Below are 24,438 nucleotides of genomic sequence, written 5' to 3'. Positions count from 1 at the left end.
TCTCCCTGCAAGATTTTACTAACATAATATATGGGTCGTTGGACCCGGTCTGCCTCCTTTACTAGTACCGAACTGACCACCTCGTCGCTGGCCGAGAGGTATAGTTCCAAGACTTCGCCTTCCTCGGGCCGAGCTAAGGTTGGTACTTTGGCGAGGTAGCCTTTTAGCTCGTCAAACGCGAGCTGACAGTCTTGGGTCCATTCGAACCCTTTGCCTTTGATCGCTTTGAAGAAGGGTAGGCAGCGGTCTGCCGATTTGGACATGAAGCGGCTTAGGGCGGCTATGCGGCCGTTTAGCCTTTGGACTTCTTTTATTTTCTGAGGTGGTCTCATATCTAGGATGGCTTGTATTTTGTCTGGGTTGGCCTCGATGCCACGTCGATTGATAACGTAGCCCAGGAACTTGCCCGAGGTGACGCCAAAGACACATTTGTTGGGGTTTAATTTCATGTTATACTGACGCAAGATTTGGAAGACAGAATCTAAGTCTTGTATTAATTCTTGCGAAAACTGTGTTTTGACGACCATGTCGTCTACATAGCACTCTATCTTTGTGCCGATCAGGGGCCGGAACAGCCTATTTACAAGCCTTTGGAAGGTCGCCCCGGCGTTTTTTAACCCGAAGGGCATGACCTTATAACAGTATATACCGAATTCGGTTATGAAGCTGGTTTTTTCCTCGTCGGACTGGTCCATCCGGATTTGGTTGTAGCCTGAGTAGGGATCCAGGAAACTTAGCAATTCGTGTCCCGAGGTCGCGTCCACTAGGCGGTCGATCCTAGGAAGGGGGAAGCAGTCTTTCAGGCAAGCTCGGTTCAGGTCGGTGTAGTCGACGCACATGCGCCACTTGCCGTTCGCCATTTTCACCAGCACAGGGTTGGCCACCAGCTCGGGTAATGGACTTCCCTTATGAAGTCTGCCGCGAGGAGCTTTTCGACTTTCTCGTCGACCGCTTTCCAGCGCTCCGGGGCTAAGTTTCGTTTCTTCTGTCTAACGGGTCTGACTAAAGGGTCAGTGTTAAGTTTGTGAGTTATAAGACTAGGGTCAATACCGGGCATACCGGCCGCGGACCATGCAAAAATATCTAAATTTTGGAGTAAAAAACTTACCAGTTCGGTCCGTAGGGGTTCCTTGACGGAAGCACCAATCTGGAGTGCGCGAGACGGGTCCGTAGGTGAGGTCGGGATCGCGACTGTCTCTTCTGTCGGCGAGGCTCGTTCTTCGCCTTGCTCCGTAGGCCGCTCTAGGTCGAGGTTGCCGGCCGGCTTGGACTTGCCCTTTAGGGCGACAACGTAGCACTTGAGGGACTCGAGCTGGTCGCCCCGCACTACCCCCACACCGAAGTCCGTGGGGAACTTCATCGCCAAATAATAGGTAGAGACCACCGCCCGCAGGATATGCGTGATTGGCCGTCCTATTATGGCGTTGTATGGGGAGGGGGTCACGACCACCAGAAAATCGTGGTAGAGTCTGACCGCACAAGGCCACGTGCCAACTTCCACGGGCACCGTTATCTTTCCAAGGGGCTTGACTTCCTCCCCGCTGAAGCCCACCAGGGGAGTGCTTGCAGGTTTTAGGTCGCTCCTTGGCAGCTGTAGCCGATCAAATGCCGACTTGAATAGGATGTCCGCCGAGCTGCCTGAATCTACGAGCACGCGCCTAACTTCGAAGTCGTTGATCCTGAGCTTAATGACGAGTGCGTCGTCGTGAGGGTAGCGAACTCCCCGCGCGTCGTCTTCTGTGAAGAGGATCGGCTCCTCGGTCTTCAGCCTCTTCGGGGGGTTCCGTTCCTCGAGGACCGCTTCGCGAACTGAGGTCCGAGCTGCCGCTGATGTGCACCCCGCCACCACTGAACCTCCCACAATTACATGGATGGTTCCCCGAACTGGCCTTTCTGCCGGAGGCTGTTGCTGCATCGGTTCGGCAGGCCTGCTGCTAGTCTCCGGGGCGTCTTTTAAGTGTTCGCCCGGCTGATCCGCTTTATTGCTATTATTGTTGTACTGTACAAAGTTTCTTAAGTATCCGCGACGGATGAGCCCCTCTATCTCGTCTCGGAGGTTATTACATAGCTCGGTACTGTGACCGTGGTCCCTATGGAAACTACAATACAAATTCTTGTTTCTTTCGTTCGGATTTCCCTTTAGGCGAGGTGGCCATTCCACGAAGGGGGCGTCCTTGATCGTCATTAGGATCTCGGTCCACCTTGTGTTCAGTGGCGTGTAATCCGTTCGAGCTGGGAGGGGAGCTCGGAATGACTGGTTCGGTTTCGGGTCCCGGGCCGGGTTTTTCCGGTCGGCCGAGCTAGAGGGCTCTCCATCCCTCTTTCTTTTCTCGTTTCCGCCCTCGGTTCTTTGGTTGATTTCCTCCTCCGTTCTCATGAACTTGTCCGCGAGCTTGAGGAACTCGGCCACGGTCGCGGGCTGGTTAGCTACCATGTGCCACTTGAATTCCTTGTGCGTCACCCCTCTTTTTGCTGCGGCGAGCTGTACCACGGGGTCCAACCGAGGTATCTGTAAGCATGCCTCGTTGAATCGTTTGATGTATCCCCGTATGGGTTCTCCTTCTCTTTGGACTACTCCGAAGATGCTCTCCTCTGTTCTGGGGCACCGTTTGCTGGTAACAAAGTGTGTAGTGAAGACCTGCACGAACTGAGCCCAGCACTTTATCGATCCGGGGGCCAGGTTCCTGTACCAAGTGCGGGCTACCCCCTTGAGGGTGGTGGTGAAGGCCACGCACATGCATGATTCGCTGGCCCTGGCGAGGTGCATTTGGGACTGGAAAGCGTCCACGTGGTCGTTGGGGTCGAAGGATCCGTCGTACTTGTCTAGGGGCGGGAGCTTGAAATCTCTAGGCAAGGGGACTGCCAGGAGTTCTAAGGCAAGGGGGGAAGGAACTGAGAGAATCGGGGCGATTCCTACCTCGTCCGAGCTCGTCTCGCCTTTGCCTCTGAGCTCGGATAAGACGCGGGTGGCGGTTCGTCGACTTCGACGGCGTCTTCGCTGTTGAGTGGGTCTTGTGCTGGCGCTGCTGGCCTCCGTGTTGCCGAGCTCGATGGGCTCGGAGTTCTGGTAGTCCGCTGCTGTCAGTGCGCCGAATCGGTTTCCCACCAGTGGGGACTCCGGTTTTGAGACCCGAGGTGCTGACCTCGCGGGCGAGGTTCCTGATCCGCCTGCGAGCCGCGAGGCGAGGATGACTTTTCTTTCTCTCCGGCCTGGGGACGAGGCCTGGCTGTTTGGGGGATTCTGGGGCCTGGAGGCCTTTCCTTGGTGAAGGCGCCCATCCTGTGGAGAGGCCTTTACTGGCTTCGGGGCAGGGTGGCGAGGTGGAAGTAGTGGTTGGTTCGGTGTTAGTTGGGGAAACTGCTGCTGATAGTGGTATTGGGAGAGGTTGTGCAACACTTGGTGTTGGTGAAGCTGATGTTGCTAGAACTGCTGCATCTGGGCTTGCATTGCCCGCATGCATTGCATTAAGTCGTCCAACCGATTTTGGCTAGCTGCCAGGGGGACGGCAGTCGGTTCAGAGAAGGTAGTCTCGATGGGAAGAGGGAAGGAGATGTTTGCGGAGGGCAAGCTTACAGGTGCCACTGTTTGTGGCGTAGTCAGGTTGGGGATTCCATCCACCGTGAGGGGGATGGTGAACTGCCCAACACACACTACGGGGACTTGGAGCTGTTCCCCGGTGGTGTTTGTCTCTGTGCCGCGTCCGGCGTTGCTGGATGAGACCATAAGTAATGAGTTTTTTAGAGAAGAAGGAAAGGGTATGAAAGTTTTGGAGGGAGGCTTTTTGAAGCGTATTTCCCACAGACGGCACCAATTGATGATGCACGATCTGGCCGGTCTTAGCTGTTGATGATCTTGCCTCTGAAATGAGTAACAGGGACCTGAAATGGGAGGAGAAGAGAAGCTCTGGGGAGAACTCGGCGTAAGGGCTCCGAAGCTCAAGTTAGAATCCTTCAAAGGCAAGAATAACCAGATAGCGCGAAAGTTTGCATACCCCATCCCTGGGGGGATAGAAGCCTTTTATAACCACCTTGCGTACTCACTTCCAAGCCTCCGTCAGGTCGGGCATGATTACTTCTGAACTCCTGCCAGTTCGGGTGTCACTTCCTCTGGTCGGACAGAACCGCCACTGTTCCTTCTGTCGGAGCCGTCTCTATGGCTAGTGATGACGGTTGCAGGTGGTGGTGGTAGGAAGCCGTTTGAAATGCGGCTGTTAGGCGTCAGATCCCAAATCAGTCAGGTACGCCGCCCTTGGGTAAGGACGTCCTTGGCATCGGGTACGTCTGGCGGGCCTGGTGTTTTGGAAGTGAAGTGTTGGAGTGGCGAGCGAGGTGCCTTGAGTTCGGTTTGGAGTGTTCCGAGCTGCCACGGGTCAGCTCGGGTCAGCTTTGTGAGGTTTGGGGCCCAGTATAGTTCGTGCTCCTTGCAGGGAGCTCGGGTTCTCAGTAGGGAGCTCGCTCTTAATAGCGAGCTCGGATTCCCAGTAGGGAGTTTGTTCTTAATAGGGAGCTCGGGTTCTTACTTGGGGAGCTTGGACCCATAACAGGGAGCTCGCTCTTAACAGGGAGCTCGGATTTAGGGAGCTCGGACCTTCGACAGGGAGCTCGCTCTTTATCAAGGAGCTCGGACTAAGTACAGCGGTCTGGAGTTCGGGCTTGGTAGTGAGTTTGGACTTGCTTCCGATGTTCGCTTTGGGTGCTCTACTGTCCCGAACTGCTTGCCTTTGCCGCGTGTCAGGCGATCGCGAGGTCGGGCCAAATTTCCCTTCATCAATTGCCCCCCACTCCCTGCGACGACGGTTCCGTCTTGGCGCGGGGAGTTTGCAAGGTAGTAGGAGGGTTTTGGTCCGTGCTGAGCGCGCTTGCTCTAATTTGTTTTTCAAAAAAGGGCGCGCGTTTGGGAGTCGTGACGGCTGTGGTTCGGGAGTTGCGCTGCAGACGCTTTTATTGCGAGGAGACGTGCGCCGTTACTCCGTCAGTTTCGGGAAGACGCGTGCCGACACCTGTCCTCTGACAAGACGTGCGCGACGTTTCGTCAGTTTCGGAAAGACGTGCGCCGATTGGTCTTGGAAGACGTGCGGCTTAGCGTGGCTGTGGGCCGTTGGATTGGCTTCCATCTGAGCCGTCGCTTTCCGTACGCAGTGGATATAAATAGTGCGCGGGGGGGCCCGTCCTTGCTATTGTTGTATATCCCGAGCTCGCGCCTTAAGTTTCAGCTCGCGTCCCAGGGCTTCTTGCTTGTTCGAGTTCTCGCGGTCTGCTTCAGTCTTCTTCCCGGGTGAGTGTTCTTTGGAATCCCGTTCCGTTCCACGATGTCCGGTTTGGAGGGTTCAGACTATTCAAGCGGGTCTGATGTGGGTTCTACGAACCAGTTTGCGTCCCACGGTAGTTCAAGTGAGCCCAATGTAGGTCCTGAGGAAGGGGTCGGGCCTACCACCCGAGGTGCTTCGGGTAGGTCGGCATCCACCTCCCGCCGTGGCCGGGTTGTAGATCAGTTCGGCCCTTCGACTATGACGCTTGAGGAACTTCAAACCCTCGTAGACTACTATAATTTGCCCAGCGAATTTTGATCGTCTTCCTCTTTGAAGGCAGATATAGGTTTGCCGCCCGTAAAGAAAATGGAATTAGCCGCCTGTAAAGAAAATGATGGAAATTACATTTTTTGAAAATGTTTATTAATTTAAGAAAATGGTGGAAACTTTTTATCAAAAAAATTACTAACATTTTTACATTTTGTTTTCTTGTATTAAAAATACAAAAATATCTATCAATTTTTGTCATTTTCCTACATTTTTTATGTTTAGTTTTCTTGTACTTTTGTTATTTATTTGCATTTTATTGATTTACTATAATTGTTGGTGTTTTTTTTATTTTTTATATTTTCCATTTTTAGTGTTTTTTGTAATTTTTATATTTTTCCTTGCATTGTATCATTATTTTAAATGTTTCATAGTTTATGTTTTTTGCACTTTATACATTTTTCTGTATTATTTTGTTATTTATTTGCAATTTTTTCTGAAATGTTTTATAATTTCTTTAGTTTTTTTTGCAACTTCTATTTTTCTTACTTTATATTTTTCTAAATTTTTGCTTTTTTTGTTTTTTGTTTTTTTTGCATTTTCTACGTTTTTTACGATTTTCCATGTTTATGTGAAATGATACTTTCATTTAATTTTGTGCAATTTTGTTTTTATTTGAAAATTATTTTTGAACTTTTTATCATTTTTGTGTTTTCTTAGTTGATATTTCTATGTTATTATGCATTTGAAATAATGAAAAATTAGAAAATATGTCACATTTTGGGTGGAAGGGTCATATAGGTGGGTCAAGATGGGTCATATGGGGTGGGTCAGGGTGGGTTGTGACACACTAACATCAATAAATATGGGTGGTAAATGGGTTGGAGGGTCAATATGGGTGGGTTGATACTCAACCCACACCCAACCCAACCCACCCATTTGCCACCCCTACTATCAGTTATGTTGGTTCTGGTCTGAACCAATCAATATTTATTTTCTAATAAGATCATGCTTAGCTCTCTTTCTCTCTCTCTCTCACACACACACACATACACACACCTATTAAATCCCTTTTTTCCTCTTAAATCTCTTTTAATCTTTTTTGGCTTCTCTCTCTCTCTCTCTGATAAAGTAGGGGTGTAAATTAAATGAATTAAATAAGGTTAAGGGCCAAGCTAAATATGAATCCTAGCTTGGACTCAAAATTACCCACCATTACATGGGGCGAAGCAATTTTCTTATATAAAAGTCTAAAGAAACTATTTATTCTTTCCATAGCTTATTAGACTTCTCTATCTTTTATTAATTTAATGTAGATTTCTTTCATGGATTGTTCTAATTCAACAATAAAATGCAATAAGAAAGCGTTTAACACAAGCCTTTGGTTATCTTCACCAATTCAGTTTTGAAATTGTTTAACTTGGTTATTGATCTCGTGCTAAGCACCTTTTTTAGCTTTATAGTGTTACATAACCATGGAGAGTAGCCCATCCCCCAAACTTTAACACCCCAACCTTAGTGGCTAGTGGCAACGGGATTTGATCCTAGGTCTATGTTACAACTAGCCAAAGAAGCTATCAACTAAGCCACTATTAATTCTCAAGCTAATAAGTAGTTGACTTGTGTGTGTGTGTGAGGAATAAGTTTGAAGCTTAATAATTAAAAAAGGAAAAGGAAATTTTCTACTATTTTATATGTAAAGAAATAGAAATATATAAAAAATGTGGTGAATCATTGTTACTTCATTTTTCCTTAAAAATACATTTTTAAAAAGCATTATGTGCATCAAACGGGTCACTTCTAGTTATATAGTTAATAGCATAACAGTCTCTTGGTTTGTTTGTCATTTTTGTACTATTTTATGTCTAAAAGGGCAAATTTCATATTTTAGCTAAAAGAACTCATTTTATCAACAAATTATTATTTATTGTCGTTTTTTAAGGTTTTATTATAAAAAAAAATGAAGTTTCAAGTTATGTGTTGAACCTTGGCAAAAAACCATAGTAACTTTAAAATCTAAAATCTCACTCGGTGGTGTTCTAACGTTGGTTGTTGTCTCTGCATACATATCCTTAATTAGGTCTATAAACCAATTTGAATCTCTTTCTTGTCTAAAGTCCACCATATTATCTCTCTAGGAACTCCATTGTTTGCCTTTTTTAGATCAATGAACATTATATGAAGATCTTTCTTCTTCTCTATAGACTTTTATAACAATCTTCTCAAAAGAAATATAGCTTCCATTGTTGATCTTCTTGGCATATAGCTATTGATAAAAAAATGCTCATCACTTTGTTAGCCATAACAAGCATACTTCTCCCATACATTTCCATAATTCTATTGAAACCCCATTAGGTCCTAATGTCTTTTCATTCTTCATCTTATTTCGTGCTTCTTTCACTTCAATAGGCCTAATTCTATGTAGGGGTGTATTATTTTTAATACCATTGGTTTTTTCAGATTTTCCTTCATTAGCATCATTTCTCCATTGTTCATTTAATAATTTTTCAAAATAGTTTTTCCATATTTATGTGATTTCGTTATCTTTTACCAAGACTCTTTGATATTCATATTTAATGCACTTAATATGGTTTAAATCTCTCTCTCTCTCCTCATAAGTTATTGATAAAAAAAATGCTCATCATAAACCTTACATTTACCTTCACTCACTTTCTTTTTAATTCATCTTCTTATGGTTTCATATTTTTCCAATTTCCTACATTTCTATCTTTTTGTTATTCTTTCTAGCATGTTCATTTTAATCTAATTACATTTTGAATCTCTTTATTCTACCACCAAGTTTCTTTAGTATCTTGACACTTCCTTCTATATTCCCCTAAGACTTCCTTTGATACTTTTTTATTGTGTTTGCTATTTAGTCAAATATCATTAATCTTTCCATTCTCTTCTATTATCAATTTGTTTAATTGAGCTAGTTTTCCCTGAGGTTTTCCCTCCTAATTATTTGACATATATTTTCTTCCCTATTTCTTTTCCATTTCCTAATGCGCACAGATTCCACCATTAGTCTATGTTGTGTTGTTAAACTTTCTCTCATAATAACTACGCAATTTTTATACATCATTCGTTCTATTCTCATTATAAGAAAAAAAATACATTTGACATATGTTTGATCCACTTTTAATTGTTATTATTAAGTGTTCATCATTCTTTTGAAGGAAAAAAAAAGTGTTCAAAATTGTCATAACATAAGCTAATGCAAAATCTAGTATGTATTCCTCTCATCAAATCCAAATCATCTATGCACCATATCATATCCTACACTTACTTTCCCTACATGCCCATTTAAGTTTCCTACAAAAATATTCTCTTCGTTTGGAATTTATTAGAATAATCATTCTAAGTTTCCCCAAAATTTTGTTTTTTATGTTTTCTTCTAGACTCACTTAAGGTGCATAATCACTAATTATGTTAATGATTTCTTATCTAAAATAAGTTTAATTAAAATTATTTTATTCCCAAGTATTTTAATATTTATAATTTTATTTTTTTTAAATCCTTATATAATATTATCGCTACACAATTTCTATTATTTACTTTTCTCGTATACCATAAATTAGTTTCCTACAAAAATATTCTCTTCGTTTGGAATTTATTAGAATAATCATTCTAAGTTTCCCCAAAATTTTGTTTTTTATGTTTTCTTCTAGACTCACTTAAGGTGCATAATCACTAATTATGTTAATGATTTCTTATCTAAAATAAGTTTAATTAAAATTATTTTATTCCCAAGTATTTTAATATTTATAATTTTATTTTTTTAAATCCTTATATAATATTATCGCTACACAATTTCTATTATTTACTTTTCTCGTATACCATAAATTATAGCCATCAATTTCTTTGGCTTTTTTTTACCCTTCCATTTATTAGTTTCTTGTAGGCAAGCAACATTAACCCGTCTCATTTTCCTAGTGTCTGCTAATTCCATAGTTTTTTCTATTAATGTTCCTATATTCTAAGTGGTTAAACAAATTAATGTTTCTTGGACAAGTTTCTTTACCCTGTTTCCATATAGAATGATGCGAAAACCCTTGCCTATTTGACACCACAATCGAGTGTTGTGGGTCACTCATAAGGATCATCCTAGCAAATGACATTTGTCCACTTAAAACTGCACTTAGATTAGGGTGTGGTGCATCATTTTTAAAGAACACCCTAGTATTAGCACGGAAAGACAAATCAATATCCATATCATGAGAGTTTGACAGGTGTTTTAGTTCCAAATTCCAATCTGATGCACCCTCCTTTATCTGAGTTTGGAATAGTGTAAGACAAGCTCATACTATGAAACAAAACATGCCACATAAACGGCCTTGTCCTTGCTCCCTTACCCTAGCTGAGCGTTTCTAGCCTCTTTGCATTATATTATTCCTAAATCTCTCGAGTTGCCACCACTTGAGCAACCCCTTCCCCTTTCTCAAATCTTTCCACTAAAAGATTGGGGTCCAATCAATTTTCATTAATTTTTACACGGAGCACACCTAAGAATGGCAAATAATTTATAGGAATTTTATAATTTTTAGGGGAGAGAGAGGCTTCAAAGAAGAACAAAAACAGGTTGAACGGTGAAATGAATTCATTTTCCTTCTCATATTTCTATCTCTTAATTCTAGATAGGTTTCATGTCCAATTTCACATGTTGAATGCATGAAATGTATATTCCACACATACCGGGTTTCAGGTAACCAAATTCCTGATTAAGGAAGACGATTTGAAAATGGGTCACAATAGCCCTGATCGAGTAAATGCATGGGTGTTTTGCACACTTTCATACCTCTTTTTAGAGGATGGTATTCTCACAAGTACCCAAAGGAGTAATTTGAATGTTAACAAAATGTGTGATATGGTGCTACAATACTTATAGGATTGCGATGGTCAAATCTTTTAATTTTACAATGAATCAAACCAGTGGAGGTTGGGGATTTAGCTATTGCACAATTAAACACGTGGATTTGCTTGATATTTTATGTGAGCTTGAATGTTACCCACAAGTTGTTCTCACATCTTTACTCGAGATATTATAGTTACGCATTGGAAATATCTCCCTTATCGGTCATGGGAGATGTTCCTAATTCATGGTGGTGATACTACGTGGGTAAGGGTGTGGGAACAATGATGTAGATCAACTATTTCTCATTGTCTTTTGTGGGACACTGAAAGATATTGACTTTTTGTTATTATTACTTTTTCATATTTTTTTGCTTAAGAGAAACTTCAATTTAAATGAGACAAGTGAAATAATAAAATTTTTCATAATTAGTTAATTAATTATGTTTTGTTTTAATTATTTCACTAAATTTACTTAATCCACTTATTTGGACATTATCTTATTTTATTTATTTAATTAACCTGTTTTTCTTAATTTACATAATTTTTTTTTACAAACCAATCAATGTAAACAGGTTAATTAAATGATCACATAATAGGTTAAGGTTATGTATCAATAATCCAGGCCAGTCATTTCATGTGAGAGTAGGGAGATGGTTGTTGTGGGTCCTCTTTCGGAGCCATGACATCTAGTTTGAAGATTTTGGCTATTCTTTTTTTTATTATTATTGAAAAAAGGATTTTGGTTAGTCATTTCAAGCATGTTCTTTCTTGAGTCATGCATACAATTATGCATGTGAATATGTAGATACGTATGCATGTATCTTTATCATTTTTTTATCCCGCTTCTTTGGCTTATAGTTAGGGGGTACAAATAAGTTGATCTTTTCAACTTAAATTGTAATTTGATGCATTTAAGTTGGATATGGGCCTAAGTTAGGCTTGGATTAATTAATGGATTTGTTCTAAAATTTAATATACATGTATATATATATATATATATATATATATATATGTGTGTGTGTATTTATGTATGTATATATGGCTTGAAACCAGTCCAACTTAAATTGGAAAGTTGGACTGGTTGCAAGTCACCTATGGGTTATGAAATTAGTGTCAAAAAAACAAATAAAAAGCCTGAAGTTTGGGCCCAGATCCAATCATATAACTATAAATCTAAGCCCAATCCATATAAAATGTCAAAGTATAAATTACATATAATACTTTTATTTTGAAATTCGTTTGGATAAAAAAATTATAGAGTATGCTTTTCAAAATAAAAATACTATTTATCATGGCACGTATATAGTAATACACATGGCAATCATATAACGGTGACACTTGTATGGCCATGCCACATGGCAGTCATATGTATAATAATGATGTATCATGTATCAAATAACAATGACATATGTCACTGATATATGGATAATGGTCGCTACGTGGTAGTCACTTAAATGTGACACTTGTGTGGCTTGGAAAACACGTGATTGCAATGTGATAGGCATATATAATAGTGACGTGTGGCAATTATATAACAATTACATGTAACATTACTTAACACAAGACAAAAAGTATATTTGAGCCAAACACAAAACATACTTTTGATGTTTTTTATACTTCTATAATGTATGAAATCAAAATTAGAAAACACTTCGAAGGAAATGTGTTTTTTTTTTTACTTTCGTACTCACTTTATAAAAGTCCATCCAAATAACCTGTCATTATACATTTGTTTTATTGGTTTTTATAAAATCCATGGGCTATAAAACTAGTTTTTGTTTCCTTTTTTTGTTTTGACAATGTTCGTTGTGACGGGTGTGATTTTATTTGGTTTATTGGTTTTATGGGTTTTTGCTTCCTTTTTTTGGCAATGTTTGCTATGAAGGGTGTGACAACGGAGAAGGAACCTATATCTATATATCTATATATCTATATATCTATATATACTTAAAAGCATTTGGGGTATACGAAACCCCCTGCATTCAACACGTGTGTTTATGGGCACTTTCGTCCTTCTCCCACCCCCAACGGTTATCTTTCTCCAATGGCTCTCTGCAACTCAGGCGACATCTGGTAATCTCATCCATCTTCATGTTTTTTTTCACTTTCGATTAATACTACCCCCAAAATCTCACCGTTTTTGTTCGTTCTCAAAATACTCCCAGGAAGAAACTCATCTCTGCAACTCTCTGTTGTGATTCTCTGCTCTGTTCTCAAAAATTTCTGGTTCGTTGCTTCCACTTTGGGTCTTCTGCCCTCCCAGCAATTTCTCCTTTATTTTATCCTTCAATCCTTTCTTCCTCCTTCCACCTTGTCCGTCATCCTCCGACTGCATCCATCCATCCATCCATCGTAATTTCCAGGAAGAAGCTCGTCTCTGCAACTCTCTGTTGTGATTCTCTGCTCTGTTCTCAAAAATTTCTGGTTCGTTGCTTCCACTTTGGGTCTTCTGCCCTCCCAGCAATTTCTCCTTTATTTTATCCTTCAATCCTTTCTTCCTCCTTCCACCTTGTCCATCATCCTCCGACTGCATCCATCCATCCATCGTAATAAGATTCATATATAACAAACTACAGTTATCCACAGAGTCTGCAGTAATTAATAAACTAAAAAACTACATTCAGTGGAGAAGCTGCTGCTGCCGGAGCGATGAAGCTGCTGCTGCCCACCACCGATGCCGGCTTGGGCACCCATCCCGTGGCCCGTGCCATAGGCACCCCCCAGTACCCAAATGAGCGCCCCCTGTGCCCACTGGGCCCGCGCCATAAGCACCCCCCACTACCCATTCCTCCGGAGCCTGGGCCATAAGCACCTCCAGTAACCGATTGGTGAACGGCATTTTATTTTCTGATTTTGTTTTTCAATTTCTATAATTTTTATAATTTGAAAATAATCTTTCATTTCATTTACAATTTTTATAATTTTTTATATATTTTTGAAATTTCTGTGTTTTATGTATTTTATATTTGAAAATATTTGTTTGAACTTTTTCCTGTTTTTATGTTTAATTATTAAAATATATGTATATATTTTATATTTAACATCAAGTTAGTGACATAATGGCTTTTAGACATTTTGAAAATTTGTAGAAAATTTAATAGAAGTATTGAAAACTAAAGGTGAGTTTTAGACAATTTTTCTATATATAAATATATATTTATAATATATGATATATTATATTTATAATTTTTATTATATATTTATAATATATTATAAAAATTAAAAAATTGAAAAACCAACGATTAATCGAACCGGTCAACCAGTTAACCAACTGGTTTCGGTTACTGATTTTCCAAAAACCTATTCAGTCCAAGAAAAAGTCCCATGCTTCGGTTAATCAAGCCGTGAGCTCCCCTACGTTCAACTCGACAAGTACCCCTTCCTTCTTCCCTTGCAAGTCCCCATTCGACACTGCGTCTGATGGATACAGTCTCTCACAAATACAGAGACGTGAGACCCAATTTGGTCTCTCACAAATACACGTACTCTTTCCTTCGTCCCCCGTTCGACGTTGTATCTAACAACAAAGAGACGTAAGCCCCGATTTCGCTTTTCTCAGTCTCTCCCCCTTCCTTCCCCCACTCCTCCAAGAAGAAGAATCCGACCCAGACGAAGCCGATGACGCCGACGGTGCAATGTCGTTAAACGTCTCCGACTTCCTTAGCTGCTGCCGTTAATTCCGACTCTGCTCCGACCACCACTTGAGGTCCGCGTGTCCCACGTGTCACTCTTCCTCAACTATCGTCTCGCGGGATTCCGTAAGTCTGCGATCGATTTCCACATTGCGTCCAGCGTGTTGTTCTCCTCCCGCTTTGCCACACTCCCTAGACCTCTCACCTTCTTCTCCATCGTTGCCTTCACAACGCGCCCTGGATGTGCCACAGGCTTCGCCTCCGTCGCATTGTCTCTGGCGGTTTTCCGGTACATCCCCATTGTTTTTACAATGGCAGAAGAGGCCGAGAAGTTCAGCCCTGATTTCCCGTCAAAATCGGTCACGCAAGACACATCCGACCAACCCCCGACGATGACACCGGATTTTTCAACGAAATCCACTATTTTCTTGTCTGTCCACCTGCATTTCTTCCATTTCGTTAATCTCCAACCAAACTCCTTGCGAAACCTTCCGCCTCTGCTTCTCAGGTCGACTCTTATCTTCTTCGCTTTCACTCTTGTCCGAGAGCTTTTGTTGGAAGTTTGACAAAGCTGCAATGATGATGATTATAAAATTGAAGACGACAAAGAGATAAGGACGAGCCAACCAACTTTGGAACATGATCCATAGACGAGGGAGCATCGAGATCGTTGTATGGAAATTGTTTTTGGCTGACGAGTACTGAAATGAATTGGCCATTGCTTCACAAACTGAAGATGGTAAAAGAAGATTTCTGGAAGTGAAACCCTAAATAACATGAAGAGAATTATAAAGAGCAAAAACCCTAACATTTGAAAACCATAAAAAGAACACACTATAGAAGAACAAAGACTACAGCTTGATACGTTAGATTCTTTTTGCTTGAAATAGTTGTTCGTGCTCTATTTTAGTTGATCAATTTAATTTTAGCGTAAAAATAATGATCAAGTGATCAAGGCTCACAGTTCTCACTTGTTTGCACATTTGACATGTTACATGCCATCTCCAACTTTATTGGTATTTTAAACTTTAAAGGGCTCTCTCCTGTATCCATTCTTTAACAAATATGAATAAATTGAGCTATTTATCCGAAAGAACGAGGTAGCACAGAATTAGTGTAAATTTCTGAAGTTAGAATTTTAATTGAATTCTCCTTCATTTTTAATCTCTCAATTATTCAACAAAGAATTGTTCAAAATTATTTCCTTGTCTTCCCATTTGTCCGTTCTCAGCACGGGCCCTTTACAACGAAAATGTTAAGAGGAGGTTGCTAGGAGATGGAATTCTTTTAATATTTGTGCCACCTAGTTGAAAACCAAAAAGCTTGAAGCTCAAGTGAAAGAGGGCGATGAGATGTTCGATGACTCGTTTACAATTGGGTCAACGTCTAAAGATTGTCAGGCATACCTAGCTCCTGTGGTATCTTCCCAGCTCATTGAGAATGCTTCTTTAGTCTCGACATGAGAATGCTTCTTTAGTCTCGACATGCTTTTGGAATTGACCCTTTTAACTGGTTATATGACACGCTCTTGCAATGAACACGAGCAAGAAGAATTGGTATATCACGGTAGGCGGGTCGTGCTGGAAGAATTGGTATATGAATATATTACCGTCGTATCGTATCGTATCATCTGCTGTTGTGCTTTGCCTGATCTGATAGACACATTTGGTGAGCATCGAGAACAAAGAAAAATGGAAGGGAAGAGGGGAGAAAGGGAAATATGGAGACAGTAAGGCTCCATTTGGTTTGAGGGAAAGTTTGGGTGGGATGGGATGAGAAAGTGTGAAAATTTTACTTTTTAAGATTTGGTTGTACAAGAAAAAATAGTGGAAAAATTCATTTTCTCATGTTTGTTTTTTGAGAAATTTCATTTTCCCATGTTTCTTTCTCTCTCATAATATGAATTAATGAAGTGAATTAAGGGCCAAACAGCCAAACTAGTTGATGTAATCCAACTTATATATATTTTTATAATCATATTTTATCGATGTTGATTATAACTATCACATTTGATTAAAACCAATGATGGGCCCACGTCATTTGAATTTCATATGGCAAGTTATGGCCCCATGCAACAAGCTGTTTAGTCTGTAAGTGTCTATTGATTGATATTTTTCTTTTAATTATTTTGTAGGTATTTAGGAGCCCTATGGCACCTTTTGCCTTGTTTCTGATCCTTTTCTTTTCTAGTCATATACAGCATTAACTTGGAATTTTGGTGGGCAAGTAGTCTTGCATTATTTATTCACAGTGGACCTACCTGTTTGGCTTCACCGTGCAACAATTAGAACTTTTGCCATTGTTCCAGCCCTTTACTGTGCATGGAATTCTGGTGCTGAGGGAATGTATCAATTGCTTATTTTTGCTCAAGTACTACTAGTCATGCTACTTCCATGTTCTGTGATTCCCCTTTTTCGGGTGGCCTCATCAAGTTCAATAGTGGGTGCTCTCAGAATCTCAATTTGTGGAGTTTTTAGCTTTGATGACATTTTTTGGTATGCTTTGTTTATAAGCTGTCTTTGTTGTGGAAGTGATATTTGGAAACAGTGACTGGGTGGGTAGTTTGAGATGGAAATGGGAAGTAATATTGCATTCTCATATGTTGTTGTTCTCGCCATTGCCTCTGTGTCACTTTGTATGATGCTTTGGCTGGCAACGACACCACTAAAGTCTGCAAGTGTCAATCCAGATGCACAGATGTGGAAGTGGGATCTACAATATTCTCGACCTGAGTTATCCATGGAGGGAGAGGAAATGGATTTAGTTAGGACTACTTACCATGAAGAGGAGACTGTAGCTGAAGAGCCAGCATTTGAGAAATATTTGGAGAGTCGATCAGATGGTTCAGCTATGGAACTTGATGTTGATTTGCCTGAAATGATTATGGATTCTGATCAGGAACCTCATGCTACTCCCATTGAGGAGAAATGTACTACTGTAGTTCTTTGCCAGTCAATGAGCCGGTCCCATTGAGGAGAAATGATTATGTACTACTGTAGTTCTTAATTCAAAAAAGATGGCATTTTTAAGAGATACAACTATTAGCACCCAATGAGCCAGTCCCATCCTCAACCAGTCATCATTGAAGATGAATACAAAGTGAAAATTCATAGAATGATTAATACTTCTTTATTGAAGAAATTTCAATAAGATAAATCTACCCATTTGGTTCCCTCTTCTAACCCCAGATAAATCTATAGTAAAACAAGGAATTAAGTCAACACTTCAAAAGAACCAATCGGTTCCCTCTTCTTCTTTTTTATTTTTTTGGTAATAGCTCCATCTTCTTCTTTGATCTTGGTAGAGAAGGGTTCTGAAATCGAACCAAAAGAATAGGTAGTCTTGTTGGAAGTCATAGTGGAAAAAAAAATGCACACCATTGTAAATCGATCAAACCAGCAGTGATCTTATGGTTGAATAACAAAAAAAAAAAAACAAATCTCTGAGAAAACCCTTGTACCTAACAAATAGCATCACTTCAGAATAACAAAGAAACAAAAAAAAAAAAAAACCTTTGTCACAACACTGTAACGTGAATCTCAGAGAAAACTCTTGTACCTAACAAATAGCATCACTTCAGAATATCAAAAAAAAAAAAAACACCGTCACAATACTGTAATGTGAATCTCAGAGAAAACCCCTATACCTAACAACTCTCATTTTACCCTTGTGCATGTCCTAACAAATCTCAAAAAATGAGAAGGCTAGAACAGAGATTGGCACAAGTAGTGAAGAAGATGAAATAGAGCTTCTCCTTTGCTCACTAAAACAGATTGTCCTACCAAATCTCCTAACAAATCTCGCCTACACAAGGAGAATGGAGCTTCTCCTTGCTGAAAATAGTGAAGAAGATGAAATGGAGCCAGTCATTGCAGAGACTGGCACAACAATGGTTAAAACATTCTTATCCACCAAAATATACAAGAAAATAGAGGAAATGGCTCGCCAAAGGAAGAGGAGTGTAGATTTGGTCTTCCTTTGCTTGAAATCACTAAAGAAATCGACAGAGATACGACCGTTGGAATGCTTGGTTGAAGGAAGAAGGAGACTCGCGAGTTCAGGCTTGACAAAGCCCGATAACTTTTCTCAGGCGCGTCTCACGTTTTTCCTTTCTCATTAGGGTCGCACCATTTTGGTGAGATCCCATTTACTTATTTTTGGGATCTTGCTTCTCACTCTTTTCCCATCCCATACCAATGTATCCCAACAATCAAACATGAGAAAAATGCATCATTTAGGAATATTCCCCTTTTCCCATTCCTTTCCCTTAAACCAAACGGAAGAGGATAGAGAGGAATGGGTTATTGTCACTATTGCTATGTTCTTTGTCTCAAGGTTGATGATAATGAATAGTTCATAGGAAGGGTATTTTAGGAATTTTAAAAAATTATTAATCACGTAATGTACTATATAAACAAAATGAAAAAATAAGGATAAATTTCTAACTACTCTGATTTAACTAATTAACCAAATATACCATACTGTTTCACTATTATTTAAAGCCACTCTTACTATTTATAACAATTAAGTAGCTTTACTCTTTTCGTTAACATCATAAATATTCCATCAAAACTTACACACACGTGACGTATATTTGTTTTTAATCCCAATTTTACCATTCACCTTCTCCCTCTCCCTCTCCTTTCTTCTTCTTAAGGAACCGAGACTAGGAAAAAAACTCATGGTTGTTAGATGGGAATCAAATCAAGCATCATTGCTTCATACTAGAAATGTTGCTTAAAATCACTTAAACCCTTCATCCATGTTTCATCTACTCCATCCGACTTCGCACAGAAGAACTCCTTGAGTCTTTCAAGTTTCAATCAGCAAATAAACAACACTACAAACAAGAACAGAAAAGTGCCTTTAGGTTTTCAAAAAAAATCACTGAAAAGTAAGCAAAAACTTCACTATTCTCAATGATTTTCAATTTTTCGAGCTCGGGATTCTTGTCCAAGACACAAAATTGAAGTCGGAAAGAAAGAAAAATGTGATAAAACATAGGAAAAACTGATCAGAAGATAGTTGCAGAGAGCTTGACAGAGAGAGAATGACAGGATTTTACTTTGAGAATGGATGAAGCATTGATTCCTGTGGAGAGTCTGATTCTGGTTCCTTATCACCCAGTGGATAACCGAGATCTCCCCTGTCCTATGAACTTTGTCACTCGAATCGAGCAAGTCGCCAAAACCGCCATCAGAGTTTTGGCACGGAGAACAGAAAAGGCTTGCACCTAGTAGCTCCCTTTCAGATCTAATTAATTCACCTTCGCTCTCCACAGTCGTTGGTTCCTACACGCCGAGCAAATAGAACTTGGCTTGATCTCTCGTTTGCAGCATCTTGCAATCGGTCAGGGACACAACTAAGGTAGGTTATGTTGTCAGTTAGTCTCTGTTTTTTTTTTTTTCTTTTGTTCTTATCGATCCATTCTTTCTGTATTTCCTCCTGTAGTTGGTATTCGAGGGGCCGACGGAGATGGTTATGTCGAACTGGATCTTGTAGGCTTTACTACCGTCCATCTCTGTAAAGGGAAGAAGAAATGAAACAAGCAATCATTATCTGTACTTGAACTCACAAGGAAAGAAGAAGCAGTGTGAGGGCTTTAGATCGGATGGGCCATCCTTTTCCGGGAAAGCTTCCAGTAGAGAACGGCGAGGAAGATGAACAAGGAAAAAGCAACGAGCTCACATTGCTGAGATGAGAGTTGGTCGGGCGGTTGCGGGGGTGGTGGTTAGGTGGTTCATGACGGGAAGAGTCTGAGGTGGGTATGCTTCCACTGGGACGACATTGTTGGGCGATGGCATGCTGGGCAGGGATGGCAATTTCCCCTCGGGGGCCCCGCTTTTCCCCGACCCTAAACAATGACGGGGTACGGGGCGGGGACGAGGAAATTAATTTTTGTCCGAATCGGATGCGGGGCGGGGGCGGATTTTGTATGTAATTTATCGAATTCGTCCTAAATTCGAAGGTAAATTAGTAAAATATATTTAGTTTTAATATTGATATTTAAAATATCATTAAGTTCTCACTAAATTTTTAAAATCTCAGATCCCATAATTTTATTTTTGAATTGTCCTTATTGTATTATAATTCAATTCTAAAATACCTTCAAATTCATCCTATCTATAAATTGTCTATAAAATATATATTTTTTAAGTAATTGTCTTAGAGCTTGAAAAATTCAAGGATTTTCCATCCCTGATGGAGAATGGATGCCCCGCCCCGAACCTATTGAGAACGGGGCGGGTATGGGGCAAGGTATCGTGACTTCGGGGCGGAGATGGGGAAGGGGTGCCCTGCCCCATTGCCATTCCTAATGTTGGGGATCGAAACCAAAAAATCAATTAGAGGGTAAAATGGACATTTCAGCCCTTCTGTCAATATTTTAATGGTAATGGTAATTTTTCAAAATAGTAGGAGTCACATTAGATAGACAAATAATAAGGTATACTTAGTAAATTAGCTAAACCATAAGAGTAGTTTAAAAAATTTATCAAAAAATTAACTGTGAGAAATAGTAGCTTTGACAATATGTAAAAAATAAAGAGGTTTTAATAAATTTGTCTTATTTTTTCCACATATCTAGAGGTGTAAATTGGGCCGTGTTGGACTGCCGATGGTCATGGACCATGCTATGGCCTAACATGATTGTATGGGTCGTGCTAGGCTTGGGGTTTCAAGTACACGAGCAGCATGGTTTGACAATGCGGTCCGTGCCGCCCGTGGCTCATGGGCTAGCTCGACACGACCCATATATATGTTTATATATATTATATATAATATTATATAAATTATAATTATATAATAATATATAGTATATAATATATTAATAAAATAAAAAATTATTTTCAACTTTATTATACTATTTTATTTAATTTTTATATATAAAAACAATTGTATACATTGAAATTCACGTAACATAAAAATTTTAAGATTTTTTTTTCTATTTTTTTTCAAATAAATAGATTTGGCCTGGTCCACAACCCGACTAGGCCTAAGGCTTAGCCCACGAACTATCCTAGCTCGTTACACGGCATGGGCCCGTGTGGGCTCAAGCCATGGACTGTGCCATGCCGACCCCCCAAAATATCCCAAGGGAGGGAGGCATGATGCTCAACCCACACAAGTGCAAGCCATGCTGTGTCAACCTAGCATGACCCATTTTACACCTCTAACATCAGGTTGTGCTAGGCCGACATGACATGACTTGCATGCGGCCAGTGCAAAGTGTGGGTTGTGCCATACTGGCCCGTAGGTTGTGCCTCTCTCCGTTGGTATAATTTGGGAGTCAGCTCGAGCCCGTACAGGCCCTTGCCATGCTATGGGCTGGGCTGGTTCGTGGGTCGTGCCTTGGGCCAGGTCAGGCTACAGACCAGGCCAAGCTATTTAACAAAACTTAAAAAAATATTTAAATTTTTATTATATATAAATTTTGATGTATACAATTATTTATATATAATAGAAATTTGAAAAAAAATATAATAATATATTATATAATTATTATATAATAATATAATATATTATATAATATATTAATATATATGTATATAATTGTATAAAATAATATAATATATTATATTATTGTGCCAGGCCGGATCAATTTCGTGCCGGTTCGCGGGCGACACGGTCCGATTAACAGTTCTACGTATATCGCACGGGCCCCGCGATTTGTTTTATTTTACAACGCATGGAATCACGGTGGTCGATGGAGAGTTGGAGACTGTCGCTGTGGCGTCGGCACTCTCTCCGCAACAGTTGCAAGCATATTGTTTTTTGTTTTTTTGGTAAATTACAAAGACCCCCTGTATTTTGGGGTCTGTGACAAAGACCCCATGTATTTTGTTTTACGACAAAAACCTTCCTATATTATGACTGTGAGACAAAAACCTCCCCGATCTCTCTTTCTCTCCCTTTATCGCCGCTGCTGTTCGTGTATCTTTGGGGAAGATGACAGTATTTTTCTTATTACAAGGATAATATGGAGATTATTCAACGAAAATCTAACGAAAGGAGGTTTTTGTCTCACGGACAGACCCCATAGTACGGGGTATTTGTAATTTACCCTTTTTTTTGTTGTTGTGAAGTACAAGGATAAAAATTTATGCATCACGAATCTTCTGCTTCACTTTCATTCTCTTTTAAGAGCTTGGTTCAGTTGCCGTTTATCAGAAAATCGGCGCCAGCTCAGGGTCAAATTCTCGAAATATTTTCTTGGGTCATGTGAGAGTGGTCGTTGGAGGAAACGTCAGTGTTCTTCAATGGCGTTACTGTCTCGAGCTTTTGTTGTGCGTGGTTAAAACTATTTTGAAACCCCAGTTCATCCGAAACCACATAACTATTATTCAATGGCGTTACTCTCTCGAGCTTTTGTTGCGCATGGTTATAGGTCCACTTTGTTTAATGGAAGAAAAAATGTCACTCGAGAGTCAGAGACTCATTTCGCTCATGCTAAACCAATCGTTTATACGCCAAATTTATCTGCCTCGAAGCTCGCTTTGTATAACTTATCATATAAACGTTATTACAGAATTCGAATTAGTCGTGCCACGACGGAGGTTTTCCAAGATCGAATTATTGAAGACAAGGAAAAAGAGAAAAGTCGGATTCTCAGGGTTGGTCTCATTTGTGGAGGGCCGTCTGCAGAGCGTGGAATTTCACTGAATTCTGCAAGATCAGTTCTTGATCATATACAAGTAATTACGTGTCAATCTCTTTCTCTCTCTCTCTCTCTCTCTCTCTCTCTTCCCGAATATCCTATAAAACATGGATTGGAAGGGAGTGAGGCATATATTTTACTGTCTAGTTACCTCTCTTTAGTTGACTGTTCATGGTTGTCGGAGATTGAGCTCTAATGCTTATGTAACATAGTGTAGCAAAACTTGTGTTTTTGATGGGCAACTGGTACCAGAACTTTAATGGATAGGACTGATAGTACTTTATAGTTTATATTGTTATTCGGCTTTGCAATTTGACGTTGTTTTTGTTTTGTTTTTTTTTTTTTTGGAATTCTTTTTTGTTGCTTCCCTGATTTCTGAATCGATGGATTACTGCGATTCGTGTTTTTATTCTGTTCCAGGGGGATGATTTGCTTGTCAGTTGCTATTACATTGATTGCAATCTTAATGCTTACGCAATATCCTTTGCACAGGTTAGTGCATTATGTATTTCTCCTGCTTTCAGAAGAATGCATTATTATTAACCATCAGTAATGATGCTAAGTAGGATTTTAAATTTGGTTCACTAGGGAGTAACATAATATCCATACTGTTGATTGCTTTGTGACATGCTGATATCAAATCTGACATGTCTTATGATCTTCAACTCAACTCAACTCATCTCAGCCTTAATCCCAACCATTTGGGGATTGAGGTTGGCTACATGAATCCCTCACATTGCACTCTATCAAGAAGCATATTTTCTTTAAAAATATAAGCCTTTAGATTTCAAACCTTTTTTGGTAAAGTATGGGAATCAATCTCAAGCTTTACTTGTAAAAAAATTATATTGATAATGATAAAAGAAGATGAAAAAGAAAAGCTCAAAAATGATACTTTCAGGTACAGACCAGGGCATGACATTCATAACTTGATTCTACAAAGCCCAGTCCATTTGGGGTTGGCTACACAAATTTTGTTCCACCATTTCACTCTGTCAAGATTCAGAAGCCATGCCTTATTATCTAGATGTCAACGACATGGCCCCCTTTATCTGGATTGGGTAGGGATGCAACTTGGGCAGGCTTAACCTGAGCCTGACCCGACCCAACCTGAGTTTTTGCATGGGTTAGGCCTGCATTTTTGAGTTGTGGGCTGGGTCTGGGCCAAAAATCTCAGGCCTGGCCTAAACTTGGGTTGAATTTGGGTTGAGGTATTGGGTAGCCCGAGTCTGCCCAAACAAACCCATACACATACATGCATTATATTTATGGAAAACCATATTTTTTTTTCTAATTTTATACACATGTTTATGTACATTTGTAAATGAAATTTGTACATATTTACAATCAATTGTACTCTTAAATTGGACCATAAAGGCCAATGAAAGATGACCATATAATGATGTATTAAAAAATTCTAACAATCCTAGCAACCTGCCTAACCCAAGCCTGAGACCAACCTGAGTTCTGTTGGGTTAAGCAGATTGGGTCTGGGTTGACCTTCAATCCGATCCAACCTACCCGAGTTGCATCCCTAAGCTTGGGGCCAGCTGAGCAGTCACTTCATAACTGTAGCGAAGAAACATACCGAGGTTCAATTAAGGCTTAGTCTGTGTTTCTATGTACAACTAGTGTTGGATTCTGAAGCATGTACCTAGTTTACAGATGCTGCTTAATTATCAGGGTGCACTGCAATATTTCTTATCTCTTCCCCTCTTAGTAAAAAGACTTTATTTGCAAAACCTTGTGGGAACTAGTACCACCTTATCTGTCTTTATCT

At 40.1% G+C, this 24,438-nt stretch overlaps 1 protein-coding gene across 8 annotated transcripts in view; it reads left to right on the top strand.

Moving 5' to 3' along the window:
• The first annotated feature begins 21,709 nt into the window (after positions 1-21,709).
• The window catches only part of LOC104597236 (D-alanine-D-alanine ligase family), a 129,749-nt gene continuing 127,020 nt past the window's right edge, over positions 21,710-24,438 (top strand). For 6 of the 8 annotated variants that reach the window (XR_016082476.1, XR_016082477.1, XM_088898020.1 and 3 more), the window contains exons 1-2: positions 21,896-22,695; positions 23,079-23,150. Coding sequence is in view for 5 of the 8 variants with exons in the window: in XM_088898020.1 (XP_088754146.1) it covers positions 22,348-22,695; positions 23,079-23,150 (420 nt within the window). In the remaining 3 variants the exon portion in view is untranslated. Of the gene's footprint in view, positions 22,696-23,078; positions 23,151-24,438 lie in introns of all 8 variants that reach the window. The other 2 variants (XM_010258681.3, XR_016082475.1) reach the window with 2 other exon arrangements.

This window comes from Nelumbo nucifera, chromosome 2, assembly GCF_055504915.1.
Source record: "Nelumbo nucifera cultivar China Antique chromosome 2, China Antique-T2T, whole genome shotgun sequence".
NCBI lineage: Eukaryota > Viridiplantae > Streptophyta > Magnoliopsida > Proteales > Nelumbonaceae > Nelumbo > Nelumbo nucifera.
The sequence above is the reverse complement of the archived record's forward strand: the minus strand, read 5'-3'. Positions and strand labels throughout refer to the sequence as shown.